We start from the raw sequence: 16,229 nt of genomic DNA on the forward strand, positions 1-16,229 counted from the left end.
AAGTGTCACACACACTCTGACATGTTTACACATTTATGGCACAATAACAGTAAATTCTATGTATTGATAAATGTCTGTATCGACGAGCTCTGAAGCTTCTGAGGCGACATCACGCTTTGGGTGAAACATTCAAAGGAAGGCACCATTTCATCAAATTTACAAAACCTATGGATTATGACGTGTGACATCAACATGACACCCTCACAAGCTGAATATCTGAGGGGAGAAGTGCTGACAGTAGTTTGGGTGCTGAGGAACACCGACACCTCGTCCCATTTTTATTCTTTGGTCAAATTTTATGGTCATGAGGATATGTTCACATTATGGCACAAGAGAAGTTTTGGGCGGCCATTGAGTTTAAATGGTGACAGACTGTTTCTGATGCCAATGAGTAACGCAGTTCTTCCTTTATCATTTTATCTTCATCACTACTTGGTTAGTTGTGTTTTCACATCAACCCAAGGGTTTCAGAGAGATACTTGTCTTCCTCACAGAGAAATGTGATCATCTCTAAACTAGCACGCTCCCCTTTGTCCATCACCATGCTGATACCAAAACTGGCCATTTCTGTTTTGTTTTGCTTCACATCTGCTGCCTCCCTCTCGGACTTACTTATCACCCCGTTGTGATGAAGCCTGTCCAACAGACTTTTGAGCATAGGTCCTGATACCCTGTTGATGAAGGGCTCCCATACAGAGCGCAAAATCTCAACAGAGGTGAGATCCTGACCTCCCTGAACCTGGGGTCTCCTGACCGCAGCTGATGAAAGATAAACTCGATTTCTCCATACACAGTGGGAACTGTCACGATCTCTCAGAAGCAGCTTAATACTTTCCATCTTGTCTTTCAGAATGACTTGGAATGTGGTCAAGAAATTATGGTAGTTTTCACAGTCGAATTCTGCCTTCTTTGGTTGTATTCGAATTGATGTATCTTTGTGAGACGCTGACAGCACGTACTTCTGCTTTGGGTAGAGCCGACACTGTGGGGGCACCTCTATGTATCTCTCACATGCATTTCTTTTCTCCCGTTGGTTCTGCACGTCCCTGAGCACAACGTTTCCTGGCAGTAACAACACATTAAGGAGGGATATAGAATCAACTGGAGGAGTGTAGAACAGAAACACAGCTGCCTTAATCGGGTAAGGGGGTGAGTTTTTATCTCTGGCAACACCAAAACGGGAAAATCCAGTGATGTTGATAACAACATGAGTTTCTGTTATCTCATGTGGAAAGATGAACTCGGTGCCCTCGTCGGTCACATGAGCCACTGACAAGAACTGACATGCACCTGTAGATCTGATCTCACAATGTGGCAGATGAAGCTGGCAGACAGACTGCTGCCGGCATTTGATGTCAAACAGCGGTCCTGCAGGCTTCTTGTGATGCTGGGCGAGCAGCCTCTGGTCCCAGTGGACGATCCTGTAAGTCACATCCCCTTCTCCCTCCATGTTAAACACCAGGCCTGTCACACTGCACTGGTACAGGCCTGGACTGGTGCACTGGAACCTGTAGATTTCACTGTTTCCATCATCAGAGATCTCAGGCGTGAACCTGTCAAAGCTTTTCTGTGACATGATATCAGGTAAACTCTGAGATCGCTTCTGTTGTGTACGTTTCCTGTTCCTTGTGGAGGGAGTTTCATTCAGTGAGGGCATGATGCCAAAACGAAAGAAGGCACTGGATTCTCCACTTCTCTGGAACGGGGGGAGAAAAGAAGCTGGCATAGTGTCTGTGGCTGAGGAGGGGCTAGCTGTGACCGGTGGCACCTTTTCCTCTGGGACGTCGTGGTTTTCTCCTAACAGGCTATCCAATACCAAAAAATCATTCCTAAATATATCTCTTAATGTGTCTTCTGCAATGTCTCTGACAGTGGAGTCCATGAGGGACCCGCAGCTGTTCTCAGGAAACAGAGGACCAGTGACAGAACTCGTGGGCACATCTGAAGTGGAAGTGGGGGTATGAAATGGGAGGCTGCCATCGTCTGTGGCATTTCTGTTCTGAGGTGTTAAGACCTCGGCTGATTGTTCTTCAGGATCCTCACAACTTTGAAACAGGCTTGACTGGGGTTTTGGAGAAGAACTCTGCTTGGAGGCTTCTTGTGCAGAGTTAGAGAATGTAATGATGGATGAAGGGGCACAAACAGAGGAAGAAGACATGGTTGCAGGATAAAATAGCTGGGCACCACTTGTATCTTTCAGGGAAGGAATTGTTGTGTAGGAGACACCTGCCTTTCCTTCAGGATAACTAAGTGACTTCTGACCCTCTGGTCCACGAGGGCGGACTGAAGGGTTCAAAGGAAGAGGAGGGGGGCTAAACTTAGATCTCTCTGTGTAAACATAGGAATCTGGAGAATACAAATGATCACTACCATCCTCCATCAATGAGATTTCTTTACGCTTGCGTTTTTGTAATTGACTTGAAAGTGTATCCCTTCTCTCTCTTAGATGATTCAGAGAGGGAGAGTAGATCGTTGTTCTTCCTGGAATTGAGGTAACCGCAGGAGAAAGAGAAGCACTTGCATTTGCTACAGACAGCGGGGGTGTTGTCAATTTTGTTTCTGTGACTTCAGTGGGGGGGGCAGGTCTTCTTAAACTTGCTAGCTCAGCTTCCAATCTCCTATAGTGCTCGGTATGCTTGTCCTGGTGGGAAGAAATTCTGCACCTGGACTCTGAAGGCAGAGATGAACTCGGTATTTGAATCTTCAGTGGGTAAAAGAGAGGAGGAGGAACAGGTGGTGGAGGTGGGGGGTGCCGACAGATGCTGGGGGTGAGGAGGCCAAATTTAATCAAATCACCTCCTACCTTGCTGTGTCTCAGCTGTATCGGCTCTCGGTAATTATGCCAATATGACGATGCAATCACACTTGGAGCTGTTGTTGTAGCTGACGTGCTGCTCGCTGCATCCCGTCCACAGCTCTCAGCCAACAAGGGGGACTGCTCGCTGCGGCGCTCAGGTGTCCCTCCAGCCACAGAGCCTTCGTCTGACAGTGAAGTCTGGCTGCTGGGTGTCTGTGCTAACTTAGCTCGCTCTGAGCAAATGGAGGAGTATGCAGAATCTGAATCATCACTATCATCTTCCATCAGTGAGATTTCTTTACGCCTGAGTTTTTGTAATTGACTTGAAAGTGTATCCCTTCTCTCTCTTAGGGGAGAGTAGATCGTTTTTCTTCCTTGAATTGAGGTAACTTCAGGAGAAAGAGAAGCACTTGCATTTGCTACAGACAGGGGGGGTGTTGTCAATTTTGTTTCTGTGACTTCACAGGGGGGACCAGGTTTACACTGAGAAGAAATGGTACTGATACTGGTATTCGCTGAAACTGGCATTTGTGTGTCCAAACCAAACACTTTGGAGGGAGGTTCAGTGTTACAGGACGCTTCATCGGGTCCAAGAACAGGAGAGAAGGGGAGTGGTTCAGTTCCTGTCAGGAGGCTGTAACTGGGAGAATTTGTTGTGTCTGCGACTTTCCCTGGTGGTTGGAGAGACTTTCCCCGAAGTCCATCATGATGAAGGACTTCAGTAACAGGAGAGACATAGGGTAGTGGTGTATATAGTGGTGTATATACAGGCAGAGGGAGTGTGCCATAGTGCTTAGTATAGTTGCTCTGTTGTGAAGAAATTCTGCGTCTGGACTCTGAAGGCAGAGATGCACTGCGTCTTTGAATCTTCCTCAGGGGCGATTTCTGAAACAGAGGAGGAGCAACATGATGAGCCAACCTGGAAAATGGTATCTAAATGGGATGACGTCACTTTAGGACTGAGGAAAGAGGAGCTAATGGCGCTTTCCCACTAGTACCTACTCGGCTCGACTGGCCTCGGTTTCGTTAGTTTTCCATTACAACTGACTACCATCTCGCCGTCGGTGGAGTCGTCATAGCAAGGCGGCCACACCGCCAAGCACAGAAAAGTCTCCACCTCTTCATTTGACCACGGTACCGGTTTGCTTGCCATTTTCCAACTTTGCCAACTTCAGCGATGATCAATGCGCAAGGTCACTGTTGCCGTTTTCTTTTAGAAATGCCGAGTTTGGTTTTCGTGAAGGAGTCACTCTCGTGTGTCGTCACTCCCTGTCCAATCAGTGGCCTGCACGATGTTTACGTCACATTTCGGCTCGACTCAGTTCGCTTGGAACCCCGGCAGAGTAGGTACTAAAATAGTACCTGGTAAAAGGTACTACCACATTATGGAAAAGCTTACAGACTGAGTCGAGTCAAGCCGAGTCGAGCCGAGTAGGTACTAGTGGAAAAATGCCATAAGAGATGGTGGTGGTGGTGGGGGGTGGGGGGGGGGGGGGGGGGGGGGGGGGTGGTGGGGGGGGGGGGGGGGGGGGGACGCCACAATTAATCAAGTCACCTCCTACCTTGCTGAGTCGCTGCTGCATCTGATCTAGGACATGATGGTAATCTGATGTTGTGCTCACACTTGGAGCTGTTGTTGTAGCTGACGTGCTGCTCTCTGCTTCCTGTCCACAGCTCTCAGCGGACATGGAGGACTGCTCGCCGCGGCGCTCAGGTGTCCCTCCAGCCACCAAGCCTTCGTCTGACAGTGAAGTCTGGCTGCTGGCTGTCTGCGCTAACTCTTCTCTGTCTTCATCTGACGGCTTTCCACGCTTCATTCCACGCAACCCCCTGCTGCCGCGCTGTGAACGCTTCATCCTTCACCCTTTTATCCTTGACTTCCTCTGGGCTTTTTCCGCGTCCTCCTGGAACCATAAAAGAGAGCAGAGAAATTTAAATTCTCATGGGTCGCTGGGTGCCATGGCTTTTATGCTGCTTTAATGTGTTTTTAAGTGCTTATGTCCACTTGTCTTAAGGAACCACATCACCTAATTTTCATCAGCTGCAGGTCTGATACACGGCGAGCAGCAGCGTATGCAGTGTGTGGCTGGTAAATCTGTGACTTTATAATCTCAGAATTTTCAATTTTTTACTTTTTAAACTTAATTCTGAGTTATTTTCCCCAGAATATTACCCTACCCGCCTCCCCAGCTTCATATTTTTTTTCTCCTACAGTGACCTTAATACAGCATTGTAGGTTCCTTGACTGAAAAACAAAACAAAAAAGACAAATTAATTAAAAAAAAAAAATAAAAGAAAAAGAATTTCCCAGAGGCTTTTCTCATGAATTTACCACTGCACTCTCTGAAATTCAAAGTAATTTTTTCACCCCATCCTTAAAATAGACCTTGCCATTCTTGCTTAGATCATTTAATTTAAATTAAATGTCTTTGCTGGTCAATCATTTACAAAACTGAAAGTCTGCTGTCCAAGTGCAAGTGAATGCTGCATGACTCTCCTCCACTCCACAGTACAATCTACCACTCAGACTCATGCAAGTTGTCTGCATTCAGTTTTCAGAGCGATTCACCAGTGACAGAAAGACAACCACATTTACTTTCTGCTCTAAAGAAATCAGAATAATCAGGACTTTGTAAGGCCAGTGGATCTGTTTTCAGACAGTTTGTAGTGCTAATAAAAGTCACCTATCTATTTACCTGTCTGTCTGTCTACCTGTCTATCCGTCTGTGTATTGATCTGTCTGCCACCCTGTAAAATGCCCATGCCCCCCTTGAGCATCACTGTTTTTCTAGATCCGCCCCCTGCCTACAATGGCCTCGACACGCCGTCGCCGTTGTTGAGATTTTGAATAGTCAAAAACACGGTGGATTTCTGTCGTGTCTCTTTAGGAAAGTTTTCCGTCCTGCTGCTGTGTGTTTTTCCAGCCGGAGTCTGTCTGGTTTCTGTGTCTAAAGCCTCGTCATGAAGCTCCTCCAGCCTGGAGCAAACCTCTCCTGCCTGCCGCCTCCCTGCTGCGGACGCGGGGCTTCAGCACAGCCGCCCCGGTCTTGGCCACATGTTTATGAGCTTGTTAGGACGCGATGACTGACTAAACCATTAGTACTCGTTCAGTAACTAAACCAGCAGAGGCCACGCCGACTTACCGACCGAGGATGACCCGCTGATGCATTGGGGAAACTTGGGGACAGGTGGGAAACAGCGAGGCGGAAGCGGAGCTGACCGGATGTCGAAGCTCACTGGCCTGAACGGGTTTTGTCTTCTAGCAATAAAAGTACATCCTGTAGTTCTTTAAAAAATCTACAAATACATAAATGATGTTGTATGGGTTACAGTCTCCGACTCCCGTTTCCTTGTGTCTTTTCTGTTAAAACTTTTACACAAACACACCAACCTTTACTAACAATAAAGGCATGGTAATAATAATGAATGTAGGAGTCCTAGGGTTCTCTGCAAGTTTCAATTATTCGATTAAAATACATAGTTTCACAGCATTCTTCTTTTAATTTCAGTGATGAGAAGTAGTGAAAAGTTCCTTGTGAAATATGAAGAAATGTGGTTGTATTTACAAAAAGCTATTTTTGTGTAAAAATAGTAATAATAATAATAATAATAATAATAATCCAGAAAACAAACATACAAAAAAACAAAAAAACAAAACAAAACAAACAAACAAACAAACAAACAAATGCCAAATGTTTGATTTGTGTTTTGATGAATATTTTATTTTATCTGTTTTACTATTATTATTTACCTGATTAATTATGAGACATGAACGTGAAATATTCTGCTTTGAATTATGAGTTGAATTGATAACAATTATGAAGTTATGGCTAATTTTAATTATTAGAAGCTGACATAGCTGTGTATTATTGATGCCTATTCTCACCCCCGCCTTCTCTTTATAGACAGGTGACTGCAGCACCCGGGTTATATTAGGGTTGGCAGCTATACAGTTTTAGACCGCTGCTAAGCATTGTTTTTTGGTTTTGTTTAATGGAATGGAAAAGAGGGTAATCAACGGATTTGATCTGTCTGTCACTCCATGCTGCGGCAAGAAGTCTAGTTTTTGGAAATAAATATCTTGAACCAGAGGAAAAGTGTTTGGATTTCATGGTCATTTAAAAACAATAGCGCTGTAGCGCGTCTGACATGGATGCATGTAACCGAGAACCAAGAGCATCTTTTATAAGAAAAGATTGCACTTACACAATATTCGTAATCAAAATGTATCCATTTCATTCATTTTATGTTAAATCTATTTAAATGTCATCACTGGTGCTGGACAGACGTCAGACTTCTGTGTTTAAAGTCTTGTGAAAGACTATGCTCAATTTTTTTTTTTCACAAGCATTTACACTGAAGTGAAATGAATCGATTCATCATTTTGCTGAGGACCACCTGGAGGGCTCTCACGCCCCCTGGGAGGACTCCCAACCCCACTTTGAAAGGCACTTCTTTCACTAACTAAGAGGTTCAAACAGTAAAACCACAGATCTATAATAAGTCCAGTAAAACCCACTGTTGGTAATGTAGGAAGCTGCTGTTTTGTTTAGTTGAGGGAATGAATACCAAGTAGTGGCAATGTTTAGAAATTATTTTTAGTATAATTACACCCAAAGTTTATGTGGTGAGTAAAACTACTTCATACTTTCTTCTTCTTTCAGTTTCGGTTAATATGAAAACATAAAATAATGAACTAGAAATCAATAAAAATAAAAAAAAAACATCTCTTTGAAAAATAATTAGGAAAAAGAATAATTTTAATTTTTGGATAAAACTCACGACCTGTTATTTTCTCACATAAATTGGCAAAAAAAAAAAAAAAAAAAGGATATTCATGCTCATAACGGTAATTTTATAATTATTACAGGTAAATGTTCAAAAGTCTGCTCACGCGTCCATAACCTTACAGTTGAAATCTGACGATGATCATTTCTCCTGAACATCCACTAGATGGCAGTGTAAGATCACAGTACTGACGCACAGCACCGCTCAGCATCCTCTCCTGGTGACAGTGTTTAATGCTGAAGATAATGGTGGTGGGTGGGAACTATAATTTAAATTTTGACCTTATGTTTTTTTTCTGTTTGTTTGTTTTTAAATCAGCTTAGGCCTTTGACTTTTTATGAGCTTGTTCTGGTGATTGAAAAAGAGAAATTTCTGGTCTAAAGCAGCACATTCATTTTGTTTATAGAAATATGTAGGTATTTGTGGGGATGGTCTGTTGTTTATGATCTAAAAATTATGTGTTTCTTGTTCTCTGACATGAGGATACTGAAAAAAAAACATGGCACTGATAAAATATAATATAAATATAAATATAATATATAAAATATTGTCTCACAGATGAAGCTGTGCAGACTGCAGGCATGGCATTGTGGGTGGGCCTAATTTTTAATTTGAATTTATTAAATATTATATGAAGTTAAATATTTGAATTGAGGAGCTGCACCCCACGACCCTTATGGATAAGTGGTTTGGAAAATGAATGTATGAAAGTGATGAGGAGTGATAGTTTGCATCTGTAATTCCAGAAACTGCAGAATGCAATCCTGATGGGCAGGAAATATGAATCAACTTTAGCTGGTTTTGAGGCTTTTATGCAGTGTCCCGATTGGTGGAAAGTGTTGTCCCCACACTTGCATAAAGATGTGACTTCTATTCATACAATGGTGTGTTCTTGCCACTCTTCCATGAAGGCCAGATTTGTGGAGTGCACGATTAGTAGTTGACTAATGGAATATTTCCCCCCCACACCACAATGATGCACTATTTTGTGTTGGTTAATTACATAAAACCCCAATAAAATATGTTTTAAATTTGTGGTTGTTAAGTAAGAATAAGAATATAAGAAGAATAAGAATCACTTTATTGTCACTGTCATGGTTAACAACAAAATTAGGTGCAATCCTTCAGTGCAGTATAGAAAAACATAATAAATGTAACAAAATGTGGAAAAGTTCAAGGGGTGAATACTTATGGAAGGCACTGTATGTGGGCCTGAACGTGAACTGTCTAAACATGTAAATAATGACGTCGACTCACAGATCTGCTCTACATGCTGTTCTGTATTGTCTCTTCAAAATATCAGTTACAGTTAGTTCTTTAAAAAAGGAAACATGAAAATGAATTTTCATTGTCTAGGATTGTTGAGGAACTTAAAAGAGCAGTCCACCCCAATTAACGGAAGATTTTGTCATTTCCTCCCTTCATGCCACCGAAAACTACCCAGAAATTCACAGGAAAACCAAAGCCACAGCGAGCCGACCCTGTAGCTGCGTCTCAGCCTTTTGTTGAGCTGTTTACACAGGGGACCGTACACATTAATTAACATCTGTAACAGCTGTAAATGTGTCAGTGTTAGCCAAAGCTAATTTTCAACTGTAGTCCCTGGGCCTTGATGTTAAATAGGCAAAAGCTAAAAGAAGAGAAACACACAAAAGCATGCAGATTAGTTAGTTAAAAACAAGGTTAGAAAAAAAAAAAAAAAAAAAAAAAAAAAAAAAAGCTACATGGAGCATATTAGCTAACAAGCAAATTGACCACATAGGTTAGCTGACATATGAACATGAGCAACATGTGTCCAGACAGACAAGCATCAAGTAAGGGTGGAAGCATACACAGACTGATGCAGGGCAACAGACATTTGCAGATATGTAAAAGCATAAGCACATAAAGACATATGGACAGGTCCAAAACATGGCATACAAACATGCAAGCAAACCAACAGGTATCTCTGGATTAAGTAGGGCTGTTACGGTCGCATGTGTAATTGTTTCTTAGCCATGTTTTGAGAGTGAATTTGAATGACCTGTGAGTTCTGATATTGCGAATGAGTGGTGGTATGGAGTTCCATGTTTTTGCAGCTCTCACCAAGAAAGCTGACTGGCTAAATGTGCTTTTCCTTAAGGGAATGGCAAAATCATCCTTATTCATCCTGTTCCTCCAAACAGGTCAGGCAAAAGAAGTCAGGCTCTTTATGCTCAAGTGACGGCACTGTGGCTCAGAAATGGCTAAAATGTGCCGGATCACCTCTTACATTCTTCATCCTCGGTGACATTTTTGTTCATCAGAGTCCTAATTTTGCACAATGTTCAGTGCAGCTGTGACTCATATGGAGGAGTTAAACATTTCATTTTCATTTTAGGGTGAACTATTCCTTTCATGTCTGGACTGAAATGGAAACTTTCACAAGTTCAACACGATATAATCACCAAATGACTGGACAGGTAGTGCAAACTGCAGGAATCCCTCATGAAATCTGTGAAATAACAGCAAGTGCACATCCTCTGTCAAATTCAAATCATTTTCAGATCTGTAAATTATCAAATTTCCAACAACTTAACAGGATTTCCAGGTCTCTGCAGAGACCTTATGTATAAAAGTGCACTTAAGAAACACTTATATTATAAAACATATGTTGAAGTACAACATAAAACAGTTTACTGTAAAAAAAGGCGTTATTCTAACATCTGGGTGACTAGTTAAGGACAACACACACATCTGTGTTACTTTTCAACAACAAAAAAGTGTTATAAAATAACAACAGCACAAAGTCACTGCTTCCTAACACATGTTGTTGAAAGGCACCACGTGTCGTCGTCCAATAGAAATACAGCTAGCTTAAAATGACACGTTTTCTTAGATAACAGCCGTGACAATAATACAAAAAATAAGAAAATATTAACCTGAAAAAGGGTGATAAAAATATAATACCAAGATTTGCAGTAAAGAAAAACTCAGTAACTCAAATGATTAAAAAAAATACAACAGAGTGCATATGTATTTCAGCAAGAGTAAGAAGCGTGCAAAATGGCACAGCATCAAGTGTGTGTAGCAGTGCAGGACGTCCTTTAGGCTCTGACACAGCGCTGACTTGGCCAGAGGGAGGAGCTGTGCTTCATTACATCGTTTTTTTTTCTGAAATTAGCGCCAAACTGTGTACAACAAAACTGTCCCGGTTACTGCCGACTGATCACTGATTAAAAAGAAAGACCAGACCAGTGAGACTGTGGGGACGTCCCTCTGAATTTCCTCTCAAGATGCCCCAAAGTAAAAAAAAAAAAAAAAAAACATTTTCCCACACTGTACAAAAGTGTCACACACACTCTGACATGTTTACACATTCATGGCACAATAACAATAAATTCTGTGTATTGATAAATGTCTGTATCGACGAGCTCTGAAGCTTCCCTGATGCGACGTCACGCTTTGGGTGAAACATTCAAAGGAAGGCACCATTTCTTCAAGTTTACAAAACCTATGGATTATGACGTGTGACATCATTTCTGGTATCCTGAGTTTTAAAAAGCTTTTTTCCCTCAGATTTTTTTTTACAGTCCACAGGCTGGACACAAGAACCCAAATTATGAGCCAAGGTTGGGTCCACTGTGAGTTCACGGTGTTTCCTCTATGAGAAATCAAGGTGCTTTGGACAGACACGCTCACAAGCTGAATATCTGAGGGGAGAAGTGCTGACAGTAGTTTGGGTGCTGAGGAACACCGACACCTCGTCCCATTTTTATTCTTTGGTCAGTCTCAATTTTATGGTCATTAGGATATGTTCACATTATGGCACAAGAGAAGTTTTGGGCAGCCATTGAGTTTAAATGGTGAGTTCTTCATTTATCATTTTATCTTGATCACTATTTGGTTAGTTGTGTTTTCACATCAACCCAAGGGTTTCAGAGAGGTACTTGTCTTCCTCACAGAGAAATGTGATAATCTCTGAACTAGCACGCTCCCCTTTGCTCATCACTGTGTTGATACAATATCTGGCCATTTCTGTTTTGTTTTGCTTCACATCTGCTGCCTCCCTCTCGGACTTACTGATCGCCCCGTTGTGATGAAGCCTGTCCAACAGACTTTTGAGCATAGGTCCTGATACCCTGTTGATGAAGGGCTCCCATACAGAGCGCAAAATCTCAACAGAGGTGAGATCCTGACCTCCCTGAACCTGGGGTCTTCTGACAGCAGCTAATGAAGGATAAACCCGCTTTCTCCATACACAGTGGGAACTGTCACGATTTCTCAGAAGCAGTTTAATACTTTCCATCTTGTCTTTCAGAATGACTTGGAATGTGGTCGAGAAATTATGGTAGTTTTCAATTTTAAATTTTGCCTTCTTTGGTTGTATTCGAATTGATGTATCTTTGCGAGAGGCTGACAGCACGTACTTCTGCTTTGGGTAGAGCTGACACTCTGAGGGCACATCTATGTATCTCTCACGTGCATTTCTTTTCTCCCGTTGGTTCTGCACGTTCCTAAGCACAACGTTTCCTGGCAGCAACAACACATTAACGAGGGATATGGGACTAGGATCAACTGGAGGAATGTAGAACAGCAGCACCGCCGCCTCAATCGGATCGGGCGGTGAGTCTTCTTCCTTGACATTACCATACTTAGAAAATCCAGTGATGTTGATAACAACATGAGTTTCTGTTATCTCATGTGGAGGAATGAACTCGGTGCCCTCGTCGGTCACATGAGCCACTGACAAGAACTGACGTGCACCTGTAGATCTGATCTCACAATGTGGGAGATGAAGCTGGCAGACAGACTGCTGCTGGCATGTGATGTCAAACAGCGGTCCTGCAGGCTTCTTGTGACGCTGGGCGAGCAGCCTCCAGTCCCAGTGGACGATCCTGTAAGTCACATCCCCTTCTCCCTTCATGTTAAACACCAGGCCTGTCACACTGCACTGGTACAGGCCTGGACTGGTGCACAGGAACCTGTAGATTTCACTGTTTCCATCATCAGAGATCTCAGGCGTGAACCTCTCAAAGCTGTCCTGTGATGTGACATCAGGTAAACTCTGAGATCGCTTCTGTTGTGTACGTTTCCTGTTCCTTGTGGAGGGAGTTTCACTCAGTGAGGGCATGCTGCGAGAAGGAGACAAGGCGCTGGATTCTCCACTTCCCTGGGAGGGGGGGAGAAAAGAAGCTGGCATAGTGTCTGTGGCTGAGGGGGGGCTAGCTGTGACCTTCTCAATCATCATTTCATCTTTATCGCTCCTCATTCCAAGATGTCGACAGAAAAAAGGGTCGATGTCACAGAGGAGCGCTATCATCTCTGAACGAGCAGCTTCCCCTTTCCTCCACACCATGTCAATGACAAAACAAGCCTTGTCTGCTCTGTTCTGCATCCCATGTGCTGCCTCCCGCTCAGAGTCATTTATCACCCATTTCTCTAAAAGCCCGTCCAGCAGACTTTGGAGCACAGGTCCTGAGACCCCACTGATGAAGCTGCTCCGTATAGAGAGCAAACTCATGTCGGGACGGAGACCCACAGCACTCTGACCCTGGGGCTTCCTTATGGCAGCTGATGGAAGATCAATTTGCCCTTCCCATACACACAGGGAGCTGTTACTGTCTGTGAGAGACAGATGAATATTTCTCCTGATTTGTTCTAAAGTCACTTCAAAAGTAGCGAAGTAGTTATCAAAGATTTCATTGTAAAATTCTGCCTTCTTTGGTTGTATTAGAACTGATTCATCCTCAGGAAACGTGGACAGTGTGTACTCCTGATTTGGCTGGAGTTTACAGTGTATTGGTGTCTCTATGTACATCTCATCTGCCTTTCTTTTTCTCCTTTTGTTCTGCACGTCACTGATCACAACGTTTCCAGGCTGCAACAACACATGGAGGAAGGATGTAGGATCAGGATCAACTGGAGGAGTGTAGAACAGCAGCACCGCTGCCTTGATCGGGTCAGGCGGTGAGTACTTTGAACGCTTCATCTTTTCTCCTGGTTTGACTTACTTCCTTCAGCCTTTTATCCTTGACTTCCTCTGGGCTTTTTCCACGTCCTCCTGGAACCTAAAAGAGAGCAGAGAAATTAAAATTCTCATGGGTCGCTGGGTGCCATGTTTTCTATGCTGCTTTAATGTGTTTTAAAGGGCTTATGTCCGCTTGGTGCATTGGGATGAGTGAGTAAGTGAAACTGACTATTAATTTACAACCATGCAGCATGTTATTACTGATTTCCTCCTTACTGCATCAGTAAAATCACTTTATTTTTTACTTTCCCTTTTGTCTGCGACTTCCTTGAGAAGAGCCTGCAGGGGAGCTCTGCAGCACCTGTGGCTGGACAGGCTGTTAATGCAGTTATCTTTTAGCATATATGCAAAATATGAGAGTAGAGTTTGAGGCTGATATGAAGTTGCAGTTTCAGATAAACAGCGCAGACGTCTTTCAGACTGGCGGTGAAAGAGCCATTTTTGTTCATTTTTGTTTTGTTTGGTAAATCTCCCACCACCAGGGGGAGTAGTGCTGCTGTCTATTAGGCAGAGGTAATATAATCATTATTAGTAATCATCATTACTTGGCCAAAGGTGTTGCTGACTTGGAAGAACTGCAAGGGGGTGATATTTAGAAATAAAAACAGAATTTGTGTGATTAAAGTGGAATATTTACAAGAAACTGCAGTATGTGGCTGATACAACCTCACAGAGTCAACACATGTGGCTCCTTGACCAAAAAAACAACCAATTCTTCTATTTTTTTTTCTTGTAAATTTGTGACTTTATAATCTTACAATTTTCACATTTTTACCACTTAATTCTGAGTTATTTTACCCAGAATATTACCTCAATTCAATTTTTTTCCTTCTACAGTGACCTTAATACATCATCATAGGTTCCTTGACTAAAAAACAAAATAAAATAAATCAAAACAAAAAGACAATAAATTGATTTTAAAAAGTAAAAGAAAACAATTTTCCGTGTCCTTTTTCCACATACATTTGTGACTTCATAAACTCAGAACTTCCAAGAGATTTTTCTCGTAAATTTATCGCTGCACTCTCAGAAACTCAGAGTAATTTTTTCCATCCCATCCTTAAAATAGGCCTTGCCATCCCTGCTTAAATAATTTAATTTAAATTAAAAGTCTTTGCTGGTCGATAATTTAAAAAAACTGAAAGTCTTCTGTCTGAGTGCAAGTGAATGCTGACTCTCTCCTCCACTCCACAGTACAATCTACCACTCAGACTCATGCAAGTTGTCTGCATTCAGTTTTCAGAGCGATTCACCAGTGACAGAAAGACAACCACATTTACTTTCTGCTCTAAAGAAATCAGAATACTAAGGGCTTTGTAAGGCCAGTGGATCTGTTTTCAGTTTGTGGTGTTAGGAAAAGTCACCTATCTGTCTATGTATTGATCTGTCTGCCACCCTGTAAAATGTCCATGCCCCACTTCAGCATCACTGTTTTTCTAGATCAGCCCCTCCCTACAATGGCCTCAATGCGCTGTCGCACCTGTAGGGTTTATGTCCTCCGGTTGAGATTTTGAAGAGTCAAAAACACGGTGGATTTCTGTCGTGTCTCTTCAGGAAAGTTTTCTGTGGTGCTGATACAGCTGCCGTGTGTTTTTTCCAGCCGGAGTCTGTCTGGTTTCTGTGTCTAAAGCCTCGTCATAAAGCTCCTCCAGCCCGGAGCAAACCTCTCCTGCCTGCCGCCTCCCTGCTGCGGACGCGGGGCTTCAGCACAGCCGCCTCGGTCTTGGCCACGTTTATGAGCTTGTTAGGACACGATGACTGACTAAACCATTTGTATACTCATAAAGTAACTAAACCAGCAGAGGCTACGCCGACTTACCGACCGAGGATGAGCCGCTGACGCCGGCATGAAACTTTGTGACAGTCCGGAAGCAGCAAGGCGGAAGCGGAGCTGACCGGATGCCGAAGCTCACTGACCTGAACGGGTTTTGTCTTCTAGCGATAAAAGTACATCAGGTTTATTTGTTTGAGCCGCACATTTGACATAATGTCTGACCTCAGCGATGTTTCGGCGGCTTTAACTCAGACTGACATCCTGTAGTTCTTGAAAAAAATATACAAATACATAAATTATGTTGTATGGGTGACAGTCTCCGCCTCCCGTTTTTTTTTTTTTTTTTTTTTTTTTTTTTTCTTCCATTAAAGCTTTTACACAATACACCAACATTTACTATCAATAAAGGCATGGCAATAATAATGAATATAGGAATCCTAGGTTCTCTGCAAGTTTTACAGACAGTTTACAGACAGCAAGTTGGACAGACGTCAGACTTCTGTGTTTAAATTCTTGAGAAAGACGATGCTCAGATGCTTTCCACAAGCATTTAAATTGAAGTGAAATGAATCATTGCTCAGGAAAAACCCACTGTTAATAATGAAGGAAGCTGCTGTTTTGTTTAACTGAGGGAATGAATGTCACCTAGTGGCAATGTTTAGAAATTATTTTTAGTATCATCACACAGTTTTTTTTCTGTTTTTTTTTTCTTTCTCTGTAATTCTCATTTCTTTCCTATTTCACACAGTTGTTGTTGTATGTTGTTGTGAAACTTTGTAACTTTATTTTTATCTTTATTCTACATGGCTACAATCTTGCTTCATACTTACGTTTTTTTTTAAAATGTTCATTAATCTGCACTGTCCCATTTTTTTTTTTTT

At 42.4% G+C, this 16,229-nt stretch overlaps 1 protein-coding gene across 1 annotated transcript; it reads right to left on the bottom strand.

Moving 5' to 3' along the window:
* Positions 1-11,123: 11,123 nt before the first annotated feature.
* LOC115378519 (uncharacterized) lies at positions 11,124-15,290 on the bottom strand. Its single transcript, XM_030078779.1, has 2 exons — positions 15,055-15,290; positions 11,124-13,614 (listed from the first exon to the last, which is right to left on the bottom strand). Exon 2 carries the CDS (start codon positions 13,533-13,535, stop codon positions 11,463-11,465), a length of 2,073 nt encoding a protein of 690 aa, XP_029934639.1. The 5' UTR covers positions 13,536-13,614; positions 15,055-15,290; the 3' UTR covers positions 11,124-11,462.
* Between the last annotated feature and the right edge of the window lie 939 nt (positions 15,291-16,229).

This window comes from Myripristis murdjan, chromosome 20 (genome assembly GCF_902150065.1).
Source record: "Myripristis murdjan chromosome 20, fMyrMur1.1, whole genome shotgun sequence".
NCBI lineage: Eukaryota > Metazoa > Chordata > Actinopteri > Holocentriformes > Holocentridae > Myripristis > Myripristis murdjan.